The following is a 21,553-nucleotide window of genomic DNA, read 5'->3' on the forward strand; positions in this document are numbered from 1 at the left end:
AGGATAAGAACATCCGTAAATGTCCGTAACTGCAATGAGTGGAACAGGACTGTCTCGTTTGATAAGCTAATTTCTGTCCAGATTTCTTCTCTCCTCAACGACCTTTTTCAACAAAAAAAAAGCCCAGGAGAACACAGAGAAGGACAGAAGAGTAGTCTGAAAACAAGCCCCTCGGAGGCTAGACCACGGCATGGACGTCACCAGTCTTGTAAAACACCCGGGGCTACACTCAAATATCATGGGGGGAGAGAACCAAAAAACATCCGGGACTAGAACCCCTAAAGCCTGGGTCTGGTGACTTCTCTGGTCCGTGGGATCCCATGCTAAACCCACAGGATCGCCTAAAATTATTTTATGTGTGCGCTTTCCTAACAAAAACCAATGGAATACAGCAAAAGGCAGTGATAAAAATGTGTGTCATATCAGTTTGTTTGAATTTGTTTGTGAACATGTGCGTGCGTGTGTCTTTAAGGACCTCCAACTGCACCACGTTACTTTGATTGACAGCTGAGATCTGTCACTCTCCCGTATACTAGCGCCTTGTGCTCCAATCCTCGCTACATCCTTCAGTCACTCGGATTGGCTGGTGTTTGTGTATTTCAACGTAATCGACCGGCTTTAATCCCTTCAGAAGACGACTATTGGTGTTTTCTACATATCGCGTCACTATCCCACGTGGAAAGACATTTTCTATTGGACGATGTACATTTTCGGGGGCGACTCCTATTCTGGTTAGCTGGGGAGTGTGAAACCGCGTGAGAAAGTTGCCATTGGGGTAAGGGGAGGCTTGACGCTACATTGTAACGCTGATAGTGGGGGTCGTTTTTAAAAAAAAAATCAGAAGTAACTACATTCTCTTCTCATGAAACCTTTTTTTTGGACTGCACTCCATTATCTGCCTGATGTTTAATCGAATATAGCCTATTGTTGGATAACGAATTGGGCTATACATTTTTGCCAAGAATTCACCACAACCTACCGCGGCAAGTCAAGTGGGAAGTCTTCTTTGCAATTAACTTCTGTGGATTTGTTCTTGGCTTCTTCACTGACCGCGTTGTGGTCTGGACTCTGGAGTTTCAGGCTTTTGGGATATTGCTGCGTGGACAGGATCACCCAACCTATATCGGAGAAACGCTATAGCCTACTCTTTCGGCCTCAAATAATTTATGTTTTCCTCTTTTCTGGATGACACGTCTCCCTTGGTTGTATGGTTGATACGTGGTGATGTGTTAAAATAGAGAGAAACTAATATTCTTTCGCGCCTCATTCGTCGGATCACCGCTGTTCATCAGAGATCTAGGAAGACTAACGTTCGGACGTTTGTTGTCTTTTCTCGGCCAGTCTCAGAAGCTAGGATGAATTTATCGTAGCCTAATCTGGAGCGTCCCTGCACCGGTCTCTATCTTGTTACCAGACGGGTTTTTAGGAGGAGGCCATCTGCGGAGCTAGTACGATGTTCCCCCAGGGTCGGCACCCGGTAAGGTTGGAGAGTAAAAGGCATATCCCTGCCCGCAGGTTCTCTGCACTCATTTGTCATTTGGGACCGTGTAGCCATGTAGCCTATATATGCCTGTGTTGGCGAGTGGGTCGCGGGCGTCGGGCGAAGCTCCTTTGTTTGTCTTTGACTTAGCGGCTGTCAGCCTGTAGCCTACCAGCAGTTTTGTACTGAGTTCATCACGATGAACTGTAATTGGGGCAACGCGCTCATCGCACTTGGCAGCGGATGCTGTATAGTTGTTTGTGTAATCCACCTCTAATTAGCCTACCTCTAAAATCTGTTTAAATGCTTCAAGGGATACAGAAACAAGCGCGGAGAAGGTCGGGTTTTGAGTGATATGGCTTTTGTTAATTATTATTTTGACAGACGCCCCACCAGGCCCCGGGTCAACCTTTCAAATTCACCATCCCGGAGTCACTGGACCGCATCAAAGAGGAATTCCAGTTCCTCCAAGCACAGTACCACAGGTGAGTTTCGACATGCTCTGCGGTCAAGACGTCACACTGGACTGTGGCCGGGTTAGTTCTGGTCGAAGTCACGCTGATGTGCTTGAACGAAAGGGTGGCGTCAGAGGTCATGTTTTCATATATCAACTTCCTGTATTTTCCCGTGCGTGTGTGGGTGCAGCTGTTTCACGTGGGATGAGGGAGCTGAAGTGCCCTACACAATGAGGGCACAATGTTAGACGTCTGATTCATTACAACTTAATCTGCTGTTGCTATTCTTGTCCTACAACCTGTAACTTCCCAATGGCCCATGCAGCTGGGAAGCAAATATCGATGGAAGAAAATTCGGATGATCTTAATAACTTTAGATGTGTTCAGGTTGTGTTCAGCTTTGTAGTCTCCTGCTTTGTTTTGATCATGTCACTGTCCTTGACAGTTTGAAGCTGGAGTGTGAGAAACTGGCCAATGAGAAGACTGAGATGCAGAGACACTATGTCATGGTAAGTCCAATCAGCACACTTAATGTTCACTTCAGCTCCCAACCAATCAGCACACTCCAAGTTGCTGTCAACTCATTTATTTTTTTATTTGTATGTTCTGCCCCCAACTTCTATGCTATACATTCTATGCTATTACATTCTGTGCTATCCATTCTATGCTATCCATTCTTTACATACTATACATGTGTGTGTATATATATAGTCTATAAAGTGTGCTTTTTGTTTTCCACTACATAAAAAATTCTGTCATTATATACATCCACCTTCTGGGGGTTTTGTGCTTTCATAAAGAGGCAGTCTGCATATGATCTGTTCTAGCCAAGAAGGAGGCTTTAAGGTATTGAGGTGAAAATATACTGTCATCCTTATGACCTCTTTCACCCACAGTACTATGAGATGTCCTACGGGCTGAACATTGAAATGCACAAACAGGTAAGCGTCTCTGGGTCTGTGTGTGTGGGTCTCTGGGTCTGTGTGTGTGTGGGTCTCTGGGTCTGTGTGTGTGTGGGTCTCTGTGTGTGTTTGTGTGGGTCTCTGTGTGTGTTTGTGTGGGTCTCTGGGTCTCTGTGTGTGTGTGTGGGTCTCTGTGTGTGTGTGTGTGTGTGTGGGTCTCTGTGTGTGTGTGTGTGTGTGTGTGTGTGTGTGGGTCTCTGTGTGTGTGTGTGTGTGTGGGTCTCTGTGTGTGTGTGTGTGTGTGTGGGTCTCTGTGTGTGTGTGTGTGTGTGTGTGTGTGTGTGTGTGGGTCTCTGTGTGTGTGTGTGTGTGTGTGTGTGTGTGTGGGTCTCTGTGTGTGTGTGTGTGTGTGTGTGTGTGTGTGGGTCTCTGTGTGTGGGTCTCTGTGTGTCTGTGTGTGGGTCTCTGTGTGTCTGTGTGTGGGTCTCTGTGTGTCTGTGTGTGGGTCTCTGTGTGTCTGTGTGTGGGTCTCTGTGTGTCTGTGTGTGGGTCTCTGTGTGTGTGTGTGTGTGGGTCTCTGTGTGTGTGTGTGTGTGTGTGTGTGGGTCTCTGTGTGTGTGGGGGTCTTTGGGTGTGTGTGTGTGTGTGTGTGTGTGGGTCTCTGGGTCTGTGTGTGTGTGTGTGTGTGTGTGGGTCTCTGGGTCTGGGTCTCTGTGTGGGGGGGGGGGACTCTCTCAATTCAATTCAATTTATTGGCATGGGAAACATTTGTTTACATTGCCAAAGCAAATGGAAATTAAATACAGCACCGCCACTGACAAAGTACCAATAATTAAAGATAACACATTAATAATATATATATTTTACATTAAACTAGTTTTAAAAGAATAAAGACACATTAGTGTTAAATTATATATACATAATGTAAAGATGTGTATATGGTCACTGGTGAGTATTGCCTGGTGAAGTCAGTAAAGACATTTCACTGTGTTGTTTTCTGTCTCTCTCCTTCTGTGTGTGTGTGTGTGTGTGTGTGTGTGTGTGTGTGTGTGTGTGTGTGTGTGTGTGTGTGTGTGTGTGTGTGTGTGTGTGTGTGTGTGTGTGTGTGTGTGTGTGTGTGTGTGTGTGTGTGTGTGTGTGTGTGTGTTAGGGTTTATCAGTGATCGATGGTGCTCTGTTTCTATCTAGTTAGACCGAGTCCAGAGGCAGGATGAATTACTCTGTTGATTGATTGGTACTGTCTGGGGGAGTAGCCTGTTTTATTGCATTGAAGAGGCTGGGCTGGGGAGGGCTGGGGAATCAATCACAGAGCCCTTTATCGAGGAAATGGAGAGAAGCACTCCTCTTCAATAAATACACACACACACAGGCTTACCCCACAGGACCAGAGCACTCTGGCTCACAGCATTTACCAGTAATTACCACAGAAATCGATTGGTCAGGACAGAGGAAATTGGATGTGGATTGGCCTGGGTGGTTTGCTGAGGAAGGATTGTGTGTGTTCTCTCTCCCTCCTGCTCTCCCTCTTGCTTTTCTCTCTGTTACTAGTGCATGCCTAATATCAAGAGGGAGATGTCATTGTCTCTGATGGAGAGGGGGTGTTCAGCGAGTGCTGTATCCCTGCCTCCTTCTCCCTCAGAGCTGTTGCTCTGGCCACTCCAGCCCCAGGCCTAATGGGGCCCTCCTGCCCATGGAGCCTCTTCTGTGATGCATTGGATTGAGTTAGTGGAGAGCAGGGCCGTTCTCTGGCTCATATTAGGGCTACTGGGACTGATTTCCGTAAAGCATCCCTGAACCGTACACCAGCGTATGTTTTCAAGATCCTAGCTGATGGAGTGGGGTTCTGCGTAGGCCTAGCTCCATAATGCCGTGTGGTGGGCTAGGTGGATGTCTGGCCTGTCTGGTCCTCGGGTGCACTACAACTCCTGAAGTACCTCAGGATTAACAGGTTGATCTTGAACTGAACACATCTTCCTAGTTTATCCCATGGGTTTAGCCAAAGTGTCCTGGAACTCAACCTATTTCTGGCCTGCAGCACCTACCTGCCGGCTAAGAATACCCCGCAGACATTCTGGGAAAGCCCAGTGAGAGAGGCGGGTGTTTTCTTGGCTGGCGGTGGTATTTTTGGTCAGCAGTAAATGCTAAGCCGGTCTCACCGGGGCTTTTCTAGGGAGTGTCACGAGGGGCGTGCCAGTGGCTTGGCTGCTAGAGGAACTGATGACCTCCTGGACATGATGTGGGACGGGACGGGCAGAGGGGAGATCCTAGGCCAGCACCAAGAGAGCTTCATTCACCCTGGGCGGTCAATGCATTGCATTGCTCACCTACACACACAACTGTGCGCGCATGAGCGTTATGTCCCATTACGGAGTCCGGAGGCTCCTGTAATTCCCCCTGCACCCTGACCCTCCTCGTATCAATTTGATTGGCCGATATGTAACACGATCCGCATCATCTGATTTGCCGCCTCCGTGGGGGTATAAGGTATCCAGCCAATCGCAGTCACCTCCGGGGGCCGGATGCGCAGGCTTGGGTCTGAGAGTGGGACCAAATTAAATTAGGAATGATGATATTAGGAGGAGATTATGTTAAAGCACCGACGGGAATAGAAGAGCAAGATACATAGTGAAACTTCATCTGAGGCCGACGCAACGTCACGGCCATAGCTCGGAAGAACGGTGGCAGGCTGCTGGACGTTAACTAGCCCTCCCCGGTCGTTAATGTTGTCTAGGTATTGCACGCTTCAGGAACGAACTGTCTCACTGATGCACATCGATCCCCAGTTCAAAGGTTTAACACGAGTGCATCGGTCTGCCAGGGCCCCAACCAATCCAAATCTGACATGAACTGGTCAGAAAATCGATTCTAAATGTTACGAACCGCCGGGTTCAATCGTTTTTTTTTAATTTATTTTTTATTCATGTGATTTGATTTCCTCTCTGAAAATACCTCTAATCTTTTTACTGAATAGATGCCTCCTCCAGTAGCCTATTGAATTAACCGTGTTATGCCAGTCATTGATCACCAGCATCAGATAACAGGGCTATTGGAGCTGTTACACGTGGCCCCCTTCAGCATACAAATATTTCTGAAATGCTTTCACCATAACAAACCACTGCAGTAGTTAGTGTTCGCATTAACAAGACGATTCCATGTGACCTCGAGTCGTCCAGGCGTCTAATCGGCTGCCTCCGGTTCACACGTACTGCTGCGGCGCAGGTTCAAATCCATCCCACTGCTCCTTCAGCGGGAAACCATCCGGTCTTTCAACCCCGTCCTGTCCTGTAACACATTCCAAATGCTTTAACGAAAGTGAAATGCCAAATCGAGCGGTTTTGCGAGCGACATCGCAGTGTGATGTTGTGTCCTGGAGTGTGAGAGAACCGCCGTGTCCTGCGTGAAGTTCAGTAGGGGGCATTTACTTTTGACGAGGCAGGTGAAATCCAAAGCTTTGCTTGAAAGGGTGTCTGCACGTCCCAGTCGTCCATTGATCTCCTGTCTTAATAGCTGCGGTATTTGGTCCTTAGAGCGGTTAAAGATGTCCGCCCGTCCTTTTAGTAAAGGCCCCGTTGAAACATACAGACGACTGGAGAACCAGCGGAGGTTGGTGTTTTAACCAGGAACCACATATTCATTTCGGTTGCTGGTACGGTTAATATGTTGGTGCTGGGCATCCAGGCTACTTGTGAACTGGTACAGAACAGGAGCTCAACCCCTCAACATCATTTGAATACAATCAGGAATCTCTCTAGATCCATGCGCACCTACTCTGAGCGCAGGCGCTGTGAGAAGACCACGCCGGGAGAATCACGAGCCGTTCTCCGTGATGTCACGGACTCCAGTGTCCATACTGAGTCTCTGTTCTCTCTCTCTCTCCCCAACAGACAGAGATCGCCAAGAGGCTTAACACAATCTGTGCACAAGTCATCCCCTTCCTTTCTCAGGAGGTGAGTACACCGGTTCTTATTCAGTTCAGCATGGGTAAAGCGTGGAGCTCACAGTGCCTGGTGTTGTGGGTTCACCTCCCTTATGGGGGACACGCATTACTGTACGTCAGATGTCTAGGTCCATGCTCATACTCCAAGACTGTGTGTGTGGGTGGGTATAACGCTGTTTTAGGTCTTTCTATACTCATACCAAATGTCCCCATGAGTATAGTAAAACCTGAAATAATTGGACTCATGGGGACCTTTTGCCAGTCCCCATGAGGAAAAAGTAAATTTCTGGCTCTGGGTTTAGGGTCAAATTTACAATTAATTTTAGAGTTAGAATTGTGGTTTCTTTAAGGTCCAAGTGTTGTTGGTTAAGTTTAGGGTTAAGGTTAGGCATTACTTCTAGGTAAAGTTTAGGTATAAATTGAGGTTACTTTATTGAGGTTAGGGTTGGGTTTAGATTAGGGTTAGGTTAAGGTTATTGTTATTGTTAGGGTAAGGTTTGGCTTTAAGTTTAGGGCAAGGGAGCATGCAATTTTTTTTTCTGGTCCCCATGAGGATAGCCATACAAACTTTGTGTGTGTGTGTGTGTCCAAGCAGCACCAACAGCAGGTGGTCCAGGCAGTAGAGAGGGCCAAGCAGGTCACCATGGCTGAACTCAACGGTGTCATTGGAGTGCGAGGGCTTCCTGGTCTACCACCCACGGTAAATACATGCTCAACTCTAACTCTCTGTGTGCATGTCACATCAATCACATGTACATCAACAGTTGACACAAGCTAACAGATAACCAGCCTGATGTGTGTTCCTGTTTTACTGACTGGGCGAGGTCATCGCTACATTAGTAACACATGGGAAATCATGTGAAATGAGGACATTCGGCCAGTCCTTTAGATCCTGAAGAAGCTTTGTCTGAGGGGCTTGTTCACATTATGCTACAGTTTCTGAGACATATTGAAGTAAAGTCCAGAGGCTAGATTATTTTGCTGTGTAAACTTGCAGATATCGGTAGCTCGAGACACCACCTTCCGAGGTAGTGTGTGCCACGTTTTCGATATATCCCCCCATGGAGGTTTCTAAGTGTGAAGACAATTGTATGGGAACTGTATTAAGTTTTGTTGCATATCCCTCGATTTTCCTGCGATTAGCGGCCACAATCCTGTGTGGTACGTCTCCAACATGTCGGCATCAATTCAAACACTGATACTTCTATCTATTTTTTAGTAGCATTTTCTAGTAACGTAAACAAGCCCCGACTTGGGGGTTAGCATTACAGTTAAGTTTTGGCATTAAGGGTTAGGTTTAGGTGTTGGGTGAAGGTTATGCAATAAAAGTTAGGTTGTTGAGGTTAAGGTAAGTTAGGATCAGGTAACATGTTTGTAGCATTTTTTTTTTTTTTAATGGTGCTAAACTGTCGGCCCTCACATTGATCACAGAACCTGTCTATGTGTTGGGTTTTCTGTATGTATACATGTACTGCTACCACAGTTAGCTAGCCTGGACATCCTCCGTGTGGCTGGGATCCGTGGCTAGGCTGTTGGGATTCTCTCAACGGTTCTGGGGGGGTGGGGGTGAAGGCTGCGGTGGCTGTTGCAATTTGAGTCTTAATTGTGGGGTTCCAGTGTGCATAACGGGGGGGTCTGAGCGTCTGGTCTTCCCACCAAGCTGTCACTCACCCTATTTGTGTGTGTTAAATGAGAGTAATGAAGCATGGTCACCCTCCCCCGACTCACCCTAACTCCCTCTGACACACAGGGCTCCCCTCGCCTCCACCAATACTTCCCCTCCATTTACTAACAGCAGGGGAGTGCGTGCTCAATGAGGACTCCAGGGGGGTGGGTGGGGGGGTGTGTGTGTGTGTGTGTGTGTGTGTGTGTGTGTGTGTGTGTGTGTGTTTGGCGAGCAAGCCCAGGGATTAGTGCTGTGAAAGCGTAGGCATGGCGATGGGACTAGGGATCTGTGGCGTCTCTCTCCTGTGGTGCCCTGGGGGGGGGGTGGGAGGGAGGGGAGTGGGGCCTCAGTCAATTAGGTGAGATAAAGAGGAGGGTTGACCTTCACCATCGCCCCCCCCCCCTCCCCGCTCCCCTGCTGAGGCCCACTCTCCCCCCGCAGCAGTCTCTGGGGTTTGATTCCCGCGGCTACTGTCTGAAGATGCAATAATGATGTTTTGGAACACAAAGGCATTTCACGCTCAGACGAGCGCTTGATTTGGTGTGAAAGAGACCGAGACCTGACAGCTAAACGCCCCCAATCCACCAGAGCCCCCGCTCTCTAGCCCACAGGCAGCAGCTGGGGCTCTCTAACCGCGCCCCCCCCACACACACACACACACACACACACACACACCCTGCCTCTCTCCGCAGGCTCTGGGCTGTGATCCCAGCTGTCAGTATTGTTCAGTGTTTGACCCTGGTGAGGGTGGGGTGGGGGGGGGTTCTGCGTGCGTGCTTGTGTGCGTGTGTGTGTGCGTATGTGTGTTGAATGGGGAGGTTTACAGCCCTGGATGACTCTGATGGGTCATGAATTCCTCCATAGATTTCATCATTGATCCATGTGTGTTTTAGCGGCCTGTCCTACTGACTGACACACTTCCCCGTCAGCTGGGGATCAGTGAGGCCGGCTCCATTGATTATGGATCGGCCACTGATTGCCTCCGTCTTTCTCTGCTGCAGCAACAGCACCTGTCCCACGCCCACGGCCCCCCCGTCCCCCTCACCCCTCACCCCGCGGGGCTACACCCAGCACACCTTGGGGGAGGGGCCAGCCTACTGGCCCTCTCCAGTGCCCTCGGGGCTCCGCCTCCCCACCTGGCTGGCAAGGAGGACAAGAAACAAACTGTGGAGACGGAGCACCTGAGAGGTGAGCCACAGTACTGAGACTGCACCTGAGGAGTTTGTCGGGGGGGGGGGAGTCTGACTGGGGGTGAGACAGGACTTTTTCCATCCCTGGGGTTTGGTAACAAATATACTGAAAACAAGTGCGCGGGTGGGGATTGTAATTTCTTGTCTTCCTTGTGTTTTTGTGCTGTGTTGCCTCTCTGCTGCACCCTGGTGACCTCACCACGTTGATGTCCCCTCGTTGCTATGGGAACAGAGCGAGAGCCCGGCACCGTAAGTACTTCCTGTTACCTCTGGCTACAGCCTCCAATTGTGTTGGGGGGGGGGGGGGGGGCGTAATACCTTGAAACAAAAGTTCTGTTCCTCCCCTGATGAGATGGACTGATATCAGTATTCATAAAAGGTCAGGAACTATAGGCAGGGCCAGGGTCTGGTTGCTAGGGGACCACTGTAGGAAGATGAATCCCACTGGAACTTTGGATCTGAACTGTTCATAATCACTCTGTCAGCTGACTGTCTTGCACGTGCACACAGCTTTGTACCTCCCACTGTCAGTGTTTTGATTTCTCTTCCTAACCCTCCTCACAACAAACTGGCCATCATTTTGGTGTGTGTGTGTGTGTGTGTGTGTGTGTGTGTGTGTGTGTGTGTGTGTGTGTGTGTGTGTGTGTGTGTGTGTGTGTGTGTGTGTGTGTGTGTGTGTGTGTGTGTGTGTGTGTGTGTGTGTGTGTGTGTGTGTGTGTGTGTGTGTGTGTGTGTGTGTGTGAGAGACTGGATCAAGCCTAATGTGGTTGGCTCGCTTTTGTCTTCCAAATGAGGGGTTTAGCAGAACACACACACACGAATACACTGTGTGTGTGACAGGAGCTCCTCAGTATTGTTGTGTATATTTAACACCTCAGTGAGCAGAGCAAACCCCCCCCCACCCCCTCACCACCCACTGCTGATCCTGTGCTTAAAGGGCCTCATTGTGTTTAATACGGCTGCCGTGGGAGGGGGGGGGCTGGGGGCTGGGCTAGTGCGTCATGTGACCTGAGAGAACGGCGGGGAAATTGCTTGTCTTTTGCGGGTCAGCGCTCTGCTTTCTAAAGCCTTTAAATAATGTTCCCCTGGGAGAGATGGCGTAAAGGAGCCTTTGGCTGGGGGTGAGGAGGGGGAGGAACTGGGGGGGAGGAGGCCTTCCTCATCTTTCAACCCTTCCCCTGTGTGTGTGTGTGTGTGTGTGTGTGTCTCTAGCTCATGGATGCACATTTCATTGACAGTGTGAAGCCTAAATGGACTCCAACATGATGGGCTAATCCACACACAATGGGAGCCGTTAGTCAGGGGGGCTGGAGGGGAGAGTGTGGAAGTTAATCTCTCACACACACACACACACACTGCCCTCTAGTTACGGTGATAAAAGCTAGAAAGATAGGAGAGGGAGCACTGACAGTGGGTGGGGCTATAGCTACGGGGTGGGGCTATAGCTACGGCAAGGGGGTGGGGCTATAGCTACAGCAAGGGGGTGGGGCTATAGCTTCGGCAAGGGGGGTATGTTTACAAATGTGCCTGCTCATTCAGAGCAACACTTCGGGAATAACTGCATTTTACCAGGATACTGAGATTAAATGGTTACTAAACTGCTATGGAGAATTGTCATTATGATTGAATGCAGTGATATTTTGTTTATGCTATTAAATTTGCTCATCTTTGGCAGAGTAATGCCCTGCTGGTGGCAGAAAGTTTACGCAACTCAGAGAAGCGACGCAATGGACCTGAATTCCCCAACGACACTAAGAAGAGGAAAATCGAGGAGAAGGACTCAAGTCACTATGTAAGCAGCCATACGCCTGTTTTCTCAAATCGTAGCCACCTCTCCCAAAATGGAGAGATATATATTCCTGTGATTAGGGCTGGGCGGTGACACCAAAATCATCTGATATTGATAAATATGAAACTATACACTGGTGTGGGTATTTTCTGTTATTTTGTGCTTAATGTTGCAATATAAAAACAATTGTTGCCCAAATGTGGTCAACTTAAATTTATGTATTTCTATTGGATAATACACTACAATGTTTTCAGGTAGAGACGGTCTGAAATCATTAAAATATATGATTAACTTGCATCACGCATGAGCAAATATAGGGATTTTTTCACCTACAAATCCAACACTTTTACAAAGCATTATTAGTGAAGTAAAACATTTAAGGGTACTCAAACTAGTCCCTAAATTATACATAAGTTGTGAAATCAAGGAATTTTTCTGTGTAACAACTAGTAAAACAAGACTGATCACTATGTGCCAAAATAATACACATTTGGATTTTATTCCTCAAATTAGAAATATGAATTCAACATTTAACCTATTTTGCTATTTTCACATTTTAGTCTTTCATTTTTGTTCACTTTTTTTTTTTTTTCTCTCTGCTGCGCTTATCTATCGCCTAACACAGGTGGAAACTACCTAATCTAAAACAATTAATATGTAAATGTAGCTGTTTGTTGAGCTAGTCATAGTTATCAAATGTATTTTGTGCATCAACGATCAGTATTTTGGAATCTTGACTACCATAATATTTTCTGAACTTGCTAACATGTTGGCTAAGCCAGCAACTCCGACAGCTCCTTCATATAAAACAGAATTGATGGGACTGACCATCGCAGCACATACAAAATATAGACCACCAAAGCTACATACTGTTTATAAGTAGCTGCTGGCTAGGTGTGCAAAACCACCCTAGCAATGTGCTGAAAGCTCTAGAAATGGGCAAAAGTCCCCTTGTGGGTAAAGTAAGAAATGTTATGGAATCCTTTGGAAAATATGTGGTCAGAGAGCGGATAATGATACATTTGATAACGGAAATATGGCCAGATCACAAAACCAAGGCATTACAAAGACACAGGACCCAGCAAATGCGGTACAGTGTGAAAATCAGAGGACATGTAAAGGATGCAAAACATGTATGAAAATACAGAAAATTATATTTGACTAACATTTGATTGCCTAGTATTAAACAGAAGTGAGCGTGCCCCATTAAACACACTTTCATGCCAACCTAAGCTATTGTTTATTGTTCTTTATAAATGTCCTTCACTGTACCCCATGAAGCACATTTATAAATTCTAAGAACAATAAACAATAGTGTCAATAAATAAGCAGTTTATTGTGATTTTGGCCATATTTCCCAACCCTAATAGGGAAATTAGCTGTTCCAGAAAAATGAAGTCAACCCTAACTTCACCACTGTGAGGTTAAAAAAACCCTGACAGCATGTTTGTCCCCACAGGATACAGATGGAGAGAAAAGTGATGACAACTTGGTGGTGGATGTATCCAATGAGGTAGCGTATGCACACTACTCCCTGTCTTCTTCCTGCCTGTTATGGTTACGTTAGGCCTCGTTAGCTGGAGCACAGCCACTTCTGACTGCCTTATGGGTGTGGAAGTGGAGCGCTGACTACGAGCCGAGGAGTAAATTATGCTCTCCCCCCCTCCAGGACCCAGCATCCCCTCATCGTACACCCCTGCCCTCCCCCAGGGAGAACGGGCTTGACAAGACACGCCTCCTGAAGAAGGACCCTTCCTGTAGTCCCGCCTCCACAGCCTCATCTGCAAGCTCCTCCTCCCTGAAGTCCAAAGAGATGGGAATGGTGGGTGTGGCCAAAGCTTTCAACATGCCCGGTTTGCTGTGTAAAGAAGGATGCAGTGCTGGGTCCCATTCAATCGACTTCCCTGTTTCACTTTGTGTCAAATCTCATAACCCTCTGACCCCTCCATCTCCATAACCTCTGACCCCTCCATCTAATCTCTCCCTGTTCAACGGTGTGATATCTTGAGGTGACCGTTGGCTTTGTGTGTTTCCATGGCAGCGGGATAAGCCGGGCACGCCCGGGCTGAAGTCGAGCACTCCGACTCCCCGGGGAGACTCAACCCCAGGGCCCAGTGCCGCGGCGTCCCTCCGCCCCAGCCTCTCCAAACCCCCCTCCATGGACCTGCCTCACCCCCCCAGTAAGACCACAGCCTCCGAACACGTCTTTCATTTCACCTCGCCGCAGTTTCCAGTCCTTAAGCAGCAATACAGTACAGGCCACCCACTACCATCCCTGTTGTTCCAGTTAATTATAGGACTCTTACACTTGTCGTCTTACGTTTTGTTCTTTAGTCTGTTAATACAATCCTTTAATAAACTAAACTTGTGTGAAGAGAGCCCTTCAGGTAGAGAGCCAGAATTGTGAATGTGTTTCAATGTGAATGTTCACTTGGCACAGTCAGAAGAGAATTGGTCACCCCCTCCGAGCCTGGTCCCTCTCTAGGTTTCTTCCTAAATTTCGGCCCCTCGTAGGGAGTTTTCCTAGCCACTGTGCTTCAACATTGTTGTTGCTCCATGGGGTTTCAGACAGGGTGTCTTGTGAAAGCACTTTATGACAACCTGCTGATGTAAAAAGGGCTTCATAAATAAATCTGATTGGTAGACTGCAGACTGACTGGGCAGCAGACTTATTAAACCCATCTGAAAACAGATCTTGTCTACTCCCTAGCCGCTGGTCTCCGGACCCCCCTGGCGGTGCAGGGGCCGTATCCCGGGCCCTTTGGCATGTTGCCCCATGCTGCCATGAACGGGGAGCTGGCTGGAGCAGCCTATGCCAGCCTCCACAACATGTCCCCGCAGATGAGTGCTGCAGCTGCCGCTGCAGTAGCTGCCTATGGACGTTCACCAATGGTGGGTGTCTCCGCCCGCCTGTCCTCCCGCCCGCCTGTCCTCCCGCCCGCCTGTCCTCCCGTCCGCCTGTCCTCCCGTCCGTCCGTCAGTCTCTCTGTGTGATATATACATGCTCACTGTGTGTCCAAACGTTTGTCACTCTGTCTTTGGTCTGTCTTCGAGTGCATGGCGTCATCGTGTGTCCAAACGGCTTAGTGTCTGCGCGTTTGTGTAGGGCGTTTGTGTAGGCCCAGTGTCTACTGACCTCATTCTTCCTGTGTGCGCTTGCCCCTTGGCGCTTTATGAGCGTGTGTAATCATCCCTGTGTGCGTTTTCCCTCAGGTGGGCTTTGACCCCCATCCTCACATGAGAGTTCCCGGAATGCCCCCCAGCTTATCGGGAATCCCTGGAGGAAAACCGTGAGTGACTGTCTGTAGCCAAGTGGTCTGGCATTCCCCCCACCCTCCTACTTCTCCTTAATCTCTTCGCTCCTCTTTCCCCTCATCCACCTCCTCCACCTCCTCCTCTTAGGGCCTACTCCTTCCATGTCAGTGCCGACGGACAGATGCAGCCAGTGCCCTTCCCTCCGGACGCCCTGGTGGGCCCAGGCATCCCGCGCCACGCCCGCCAGATCAACACGCTGAACCACGGTGAGGTGGTGTGTGCCGTCACCATTAGCAACCCCACCAGACACGTCTACACCGGCGGCAAGGGTTGTGTCAAGGTCTGGGACATCAGTCACCCTGGCAACAAGAGCCCCGTGTCCCAACTGGACTGCCTAGTGAGTACACACACACCGACACACACCGACACAGACACACAGACAGGCCGATACAAACACACAACAGTGTGGTGGTTTGGGGCACGATGATGGGTGTTGGTCTGTGTCGTAATGCTTCGTGTGTCATCACTGGCTCTGAACGTCGGCCCGTCTTACGCCGGGGTGCGCGTAGGCTTTCAGAGACTAAGTCGCTGTGTCTGTGTGTCAGAACCGAGACAACTACATCCGCTCCTGCCGCCTGCTCCCGGATGGGCGGACTCTCATCGTCGGGGGCGAGGCCAGCACCCTGTCAATCTGGGACCTGGCCACACCCACCCCACGCATCAAGGCGGAGCTGACGTCTTCCGCCCCCGCCTGCTACGCCCTGGCCATCTCGCCGGACTCCAAGGTCTGCTTCTCCTGCTGCAGTGACGGGAACATCGCCGTCTGGGACCTGCACAACCAGACCCTGGTCAGGTGAGGAACACTGGGACATGACTTGTGACCGACTAACCCCTGGTCCAGGCTCAGAGGACGTTGTATCCCCCTAGTGGGTGAAGGGAGAACTGACACAGCAGGCTGTTGAAAGGGGCACAGATCATAACACTACAGTCTAATACTGTTTTATGTTCCGTTCCGGGTGTTATGCACTGTCGTCCGTCAGCATAATCTGTGGCTGGTCCTAGGTCTGTGGAAGAAGACATAATCTCTCCTTGAGTGAATACATAGCATATTATAGTATGTTCTCTCTTGGGATGCAATATCCAGTGTTTCCCCTTGGTTAGTTGACAAGCAGTGGGCTGCTGCTGATTTATTGTTGCTGCTTTGCCGAGATTTTAATAAATGTGTTCCAAGACGTGCTTTCAAGTTGGAACAGTTACAACCTTCTGTAAGCAGGGGTGCGAATGAGAGAGAACCACAAGCTCCTAGCAGGCCTTGGTCCTCAGTTTCCTCACATTGTAGCCGTTCACATCTGAGTTACAGCAGTTTTCGAACCACTGTGCTAGCCTATGTCGTGCTTTAACGAAACGTCTTTGAAAAAAGAGGCCTACGCTGTCATTAAGCATTCTTGTAAAAAAAAAAAAAAAGCATGGACAAAAACCTCTGACATGTTTTATGTGTCTGTCCGTCCACAGGCAGTTCCAGGGTCACACCGATGGGGCCAGCTGTATTGACATCTCCAATGACGGAACCAAGCTGTGGACTGGAGGTCTGGACAACACCGTCCGCTCCTGGGACCTGAGGGAGGGACGACAGCTACAGCAGCACGACTTCACCTCACAGGTACACACACACACACACACCTGAGAGATGGCTCCTCCAGCATCATGACCTGACACCACAGACTAACGCCCCGCGAGAACACAGGCCTCTCAAATCACTGGGGCCCAATGATGTCATGGTTCTGGTCGCAGCTGGTCTCCACCTTGTATCGATGTGTTCCTCCAAGCCTCTCATGTAACTGGAGTGTCCAGAGTAATGCGGTTTCCATCACCTGGCTCAGGTTCGAGTTCCATGTGAAAATAGCACAATAGACAGAAGCAGGTTTGGGCCGTAGCAGGCTGATGTTACCGTGACACCTGAGGAGTAAAATCCAAAATGGAAGAAGGCAGTATTGTTTGTTGGGGCAGCTGTGGCTCTCCTTTGTGAGTCTCCACATTATTTACAGAACATTGGCCACAGTTGTGGCCTAGCAGTGATGCAGTTGAAACCAGCTGTGGCCTAGCAGTGATGCAGTTGAAACCAGCTGTGGCCTAGCAGTGATGCAGTTGAAACCAGCTGTGGCCTAGCAGTGATGCAGTTGAAACCAGCTGTGGCCTAGCAGTGATGCAGTTGAAACAAGCTGTGGCCTAGCAGTGATGCAGTTGAAACAAGCTGTGGCCTAGCAGTGATGCAGTTGAAACCAGCTGTGGCCAAGCAGTCATGCAGTTAGAGCACGATATCAGCTGGTCTCTCTCTCGTGGTCTCCCTGTCTCTGTGTCTATTTTCAGGCTTTACTGGCATGGGAAACATTTGTTCAGATTGCCAAAGCAAGTGAAAAATAAGAACGATATAATAAACCGTACAGCAAAAGCTTCAGTCAACATTACACATCATTTCAAAAGGCATTACAAATGTTATGTTAGGAGCTATGAACATTATCCTAACAATGTGCAAATAGTTATAGAGATGTATGAAAGGCTGTGTGTTACCGGTGTTCTGCTCTGTGGGGTGGTTGGGTTTGGTAACTGAGCCCAAGACCACCTGGCTTAGGAGGCTTTTGCTTGCAGCAATTCATCGCTATTGATTAGGGTAGGGTTTAAAATGATCTGTGGGTCTGTGTGATGCGAGGGAAATGTGGCTCTGACGTGGTCATTCATTGGACAGGTCAGTCAGGAGGTGTCGCTGTCTCCGCCTCGTTTTCTGGGCAGAGTCTCGGTCCTCCCCCCTCTGTGTCTCCCTCATGGACACACACACACACACACACACGCGTACCGACACGGTTTGTCCCTCCCCTCTCTCCCCAGATCTTCTCTCTTGGGTACTGTCCGACGGGCGAGTGGCTGGCGGTGGGCATGGAGAGCAGCAACGTGGAGGTGCTCCACGTCACCAAACCAGACAAGTACCAGCTGCACCTCCATGAGAGCTGTGTCCTGTCCCTGCAGTTTGCCTCCTGTGGTAAGAACGGCACCGGCGGGCCCGCCCCAAATTCCACCCTATTCCCTGCGTGGTGTGTTGCTACTGGGCCGTTGAGCTCGTCGTCCCGGATTTCCCAGAATGTCTCCTATTGAGACTGATTCAGATCTTGGACAACAGGTGAAGGCAACTAACCAGCAGCTGGACCAGAGGGTTTTCAGCACCCAGGACTGACTAACCAGCACCCAGGACTGAGCTTTCAAAAGCTACATAATACATTACATTAAAATGACCTCCTCCACCTGTTTTGTTCACAGATTATATATTTTCTTAGATCTAAATCTCTGCAGATCTATTTGACCGACCGCACACAGCCTTCGGTTTTGACATGTGCCCTCAATCACATACAACTGCTCTAATGCAAATTTGAGCTTGTCAGCTCTCTGTCCTCCCACAGCAGTGATGTATTCATTCTAGCCCTAAAGACTTCCATGTCTCCTCTGTGTCCCCACCACAGGTAAATGGTTTGTCAGCACAGGCAAGGATAACCTGCTGAATGCGTGGAGAACACCGTATGGAGCCAGCATATTCCAGGTACACACCATGTGTTCCGGCCGACACGCTACCTATCGATGTGTTTTATTGATTAGGTGTCAAGGCAGGCTGGTAAGCTTTCATTAATCTCTCGCTGCTCTCCGCCTTTTCTATTCCCCTCTAGTCTAAAGAGTCTTCGTCAGTGCTAAGCTGTGACATCTCGGTGGATGATAAGTACATAGTTACAGGTTCTGGAGATAAGAAGGCCACTGTCTATGAGGTCATCTACTAGGCTTCACCGGTGAGCAGATCGGTCACTGACAAACCAAAGGGCTTTCTACTGTCCTACAACTGGCCCTGGGTCTGGGCAGTCTACAGAACGTTGTACAAACAGGACCTTGTTCCATCCTACAACTGGCCCTGGGTCTGGACAGTCTACAGAACGTTGTACAAACAGGACCTTGTTCCATCCTACAACTGGCCCTGGGTCTGGACAGTCTACGGAACGTTGTACAAACAGGACCTTGTTCCATCTTACACCTGACCCTGGGGATCCTACAGAACATTACGCGACCTTATACGTGACCTTGTACTGTCCTACAACTGGCCCCGGGTCAGCGGATCCTACAGAACATTCTATATATGTGACTTTGGGCAGAGCACCTGATTAGAACAATGACCGCCAGACAGGTGAACGGGTGGAAGTAGAGACGACAGGACAGATGAACGGTATAGAGACAGACTGATGGATGTGGTTGGATAGAGATGGGGATAGATTGATGATAGAGACATGTGGATGAATGGATGGATGATGGATATGACTTGAGATGGGGATGGATGGACGATAGAGATGGGGATGGATGGATGGATGGGTGATAGAGATGACTTGAGATGGGGATGGATGATAGAGATGGGGATGGATGGATGGATGATAGAGATGACTTGAGATGGGGATGGATGGATGGATGGATGGATGGATGATAGAGATGGGGATGGATGGATGATAGAGATGGGGATGGATGGATGATAGAGATGGGGATGGATGGATGATAGAGATGGGGATGGATGGATGATAGAGATGGCCAGAAAATGACAGAATGACTAACTGAAACCTCACGCTGGACAGACAAAGATGGACCAAAACCTCATGATGGATGGAAGGAACGGCAGACCCAAACCTCAGATATGCAGAAATAATGGCGCTGTAGGTTTATTTCTACAGACCAAGAATGTGAATGGCCTGGTGACCTCTACCCTCTGACCTCAGCCTGCTCCTCTACCAGAAATGAGTGCCCACTTTCACCCTATGTCCTACCCTACATGTCTGCTTTTGCTATTATGTGATTAGTTCTTCTCTTTGTATTTTTATCGGTGGAGTGTTTGTAAAAAGTGTATATATTTGTTTTCTTACAGTAAATGCTTAGAAATTACTGAAATATTTGGTATGTCTTTTACATGGGTAAAAATCTAACCAGGAAAAACACTAAATGGTCTTAATGCTAGCTAATATAAATCGATTTGAAATTACCAGACAATAAATGTGCATTTTTTTTTAACCAAAGTATTTTCTCTGGCTTCCCAAATAGTGACCCATCACTTCATCATACCTGCGGTGTAGCCTTGAAAAAGCTCACCTGAAACAAGTAGTCACCGGCTTCATAGTAGACAATTCAGACGTGCTAGCGTTGGACTACATCTAATAGAACATAGAACGGCTGTGGATTCCAGTAAGGAGCACTGATGGATCCATACCACCGTTCAGACACGGAGCTCATTTACGTAGTACATGTCTCAAAGCACAGCGGATGTGCTGAGGTTAATGACGTAGAGCTCAGAACGCGGAAGGCTCAGTTAGCGGAGCAAGTCTGCGCAGACGGACACCAGGTGTTGAGCAGGACCCATTAGCACGGCAGTTATTGCGGGTTAATGCTAAAGTAATGATCATTAAGGCTGCGGCGTAGAGGTTAATTTGCAGGCTAATGTCCATTAGAGGAGGGCTTCCAGAGGAAAGCTTCTGCTTAACTGTGGGCTTGAATAATGAGCTGCTCTGCCTTCTCCCTGAGCTCCATGAGACCGTGTGCGCGCGTGTGTCCGTCCACGCCTTCTCTGACTTCACTGATAGTGCACTCGTTTAGTAAATGAAATAACTAGTAATGGTTTATGTTCTGGTGGTCCCTGCTAGCTCTTGAAACAAAAACACTATCTGCAAGTCGCTATAGGCTATGGAACGACTTGTAAACGAGCACGTGTGTACATTAAATTAATTTATCGTATGCACAGCGATGTCTATCGTGTGTCTGTCTGTCTCTCCGTGGTGTGTGTGTCTGCCTGCCTTCGCGGAGGTGGAGTGTGGAGCGCTTCTTAGTGCACTTGACTTTGAGCCATTGTAGACATGTCTGGAGACAGATGGAGTGTGAGGCCGTAAAACAAACTGTGGAAATGGACTCCGTGTTAAACGGGGAACGAATCTGCTTATAAGTAGTCACAACCATCACAACTGGACTTAAGTTAGCGCAGTGCAGTATTTGGTCATTATCTGACAATTACACGGAGCAGGGTGACAATTCTCTTGATTCTCTGAGCAAATGGAAAATGTCAAGCTTAAATTCCATCCATCTGTACTCTGAGAGCGTTCCCTTTTGATCTGCGCCAAGGCTCCCCTCTCTCTGATATCCGGAAGGATTATTCTCTAAACCTCTCTCAAATCCGTAATCTCATTTATCCCGACGGCACACCAAAGGTGGTGTGTGTGTGTGTGTGTGTGTGTGTGTGTGTGTGTGTGTGTGTGTGTGTGTGTGTGTGTGTGTGTGTGTGTGTGTGTGTGTGTGTGTGTGTGTGTGTGTGTGTGTGTGTGTGTGTGTGTGTGTGTGTGTGTGTGTGTGTGTGTGTGTGTGTGTGTGTGTGTGTGTGTGTGCGCAAAATTTCTCCATTTTGAAAAAGGCAATTTGTTGGCTTGAGTTTAGGGTAAAAGTAAACTGGGGGAAGGGATAGAATTAGGGTTAAGCTTTAGGGCTAGGTTTAGGCATATATGTAAAATTATTAAGGTTAGGGTAGGTTTTACGGTTAGTACAAGTAAACTTTAATGCTACCATTTCCATAATTAAACAAGTGTGTTTTAGTGACAGAGAATCATGTTTGTTATAGGCTTCTTAAAATAGAAATAACTGAAAATTCAGTCCCTAGAAGGCTTTTTGGCTGGCCTTCTCTAGGGAAAATGTGATTTCTGGGGTTATAGGTTTAGGAAAAAACATACAATTGGAAGCAGTGCTGAAAGTGGGGTTACTTCCAGGTTTAGACATTACTGGTTAGATGTAAGGTTAACTTTAGGCATGAGGTTATGGTCAGATTAAAAT

The 21,553-nt window shown here is 48.3% G+C and overlaps 1 protein-coding gene across 3 annotated transcripts; it reads left to right on the forward strand.

Annotated features, from left to right (window-relative positions):
* Positions 1-753: 753 nt before the first annotated feature.
* Positions 754-19,046, forward strand: LOC105014600 (TLE family member 1, transcriptional corepressor). 3 transcript variants are annotated; one of them, XM_010877046.4, is made up of 20 exons: positions 754-1,477; positions 1,865-1,965; positions 2,381-2,444; positions 2,832-2,876; positions 6,722-6,784; positions 7,370-7,474; positions 9,442-9,628; positions 9,863-9,879; positions 11,306-11,422; positions 12,879-12,932; positions 13,089-13,241; positions 13,461-13,599; positions 14,112-14,311; positions 14,633-14,709; positions 14,822-15,071; positions 15,280-15,527; positions 16,187-16,334; positions 17,558-17,708; positions 18,184-18,260; positions 18,385-19,046. In XM_010877046.4, exons 1-20 carry the CDS (start codon positions 1,454-1,456, stop codon positions 18,490-18,492), a joined length of 2,328 nt encoding a protein of 775 aa, XP_010875348.1. In that variant the 5' UTR covers positions 754-1,453; the 3' UTR covers positions 18,493-19,046. The 3 variants fall into 3 exon arrangements, with proteins under 3 accessions (XP_010875348.1, XP_010875349.1, XP_034152491.1); XM_010877047.4 differs by having other exon boundaries at positions 755-1,477; positions 14,130-14,311; XM_034296600.1 differs by having other exon boundaries at positions 759-775.
* The last annotated feature ends 2,507 nt before the right edge of the window (positions 19,047-21,553 follow it).

This window comes from Esox lucius, chromosome 13, assembly GCF_011004845.1.
Source record: "Esox lucius isolate fEsoLuc1 chromosome 13, fEsoLuc1.pri, whole genome shotgun sequence".
NCBI classification, from domain to species: Eukaryota; Metazoa; Chordata; class Actinopteri; order Esociformes; family Esocidae; genus Esox; species Esox lucius.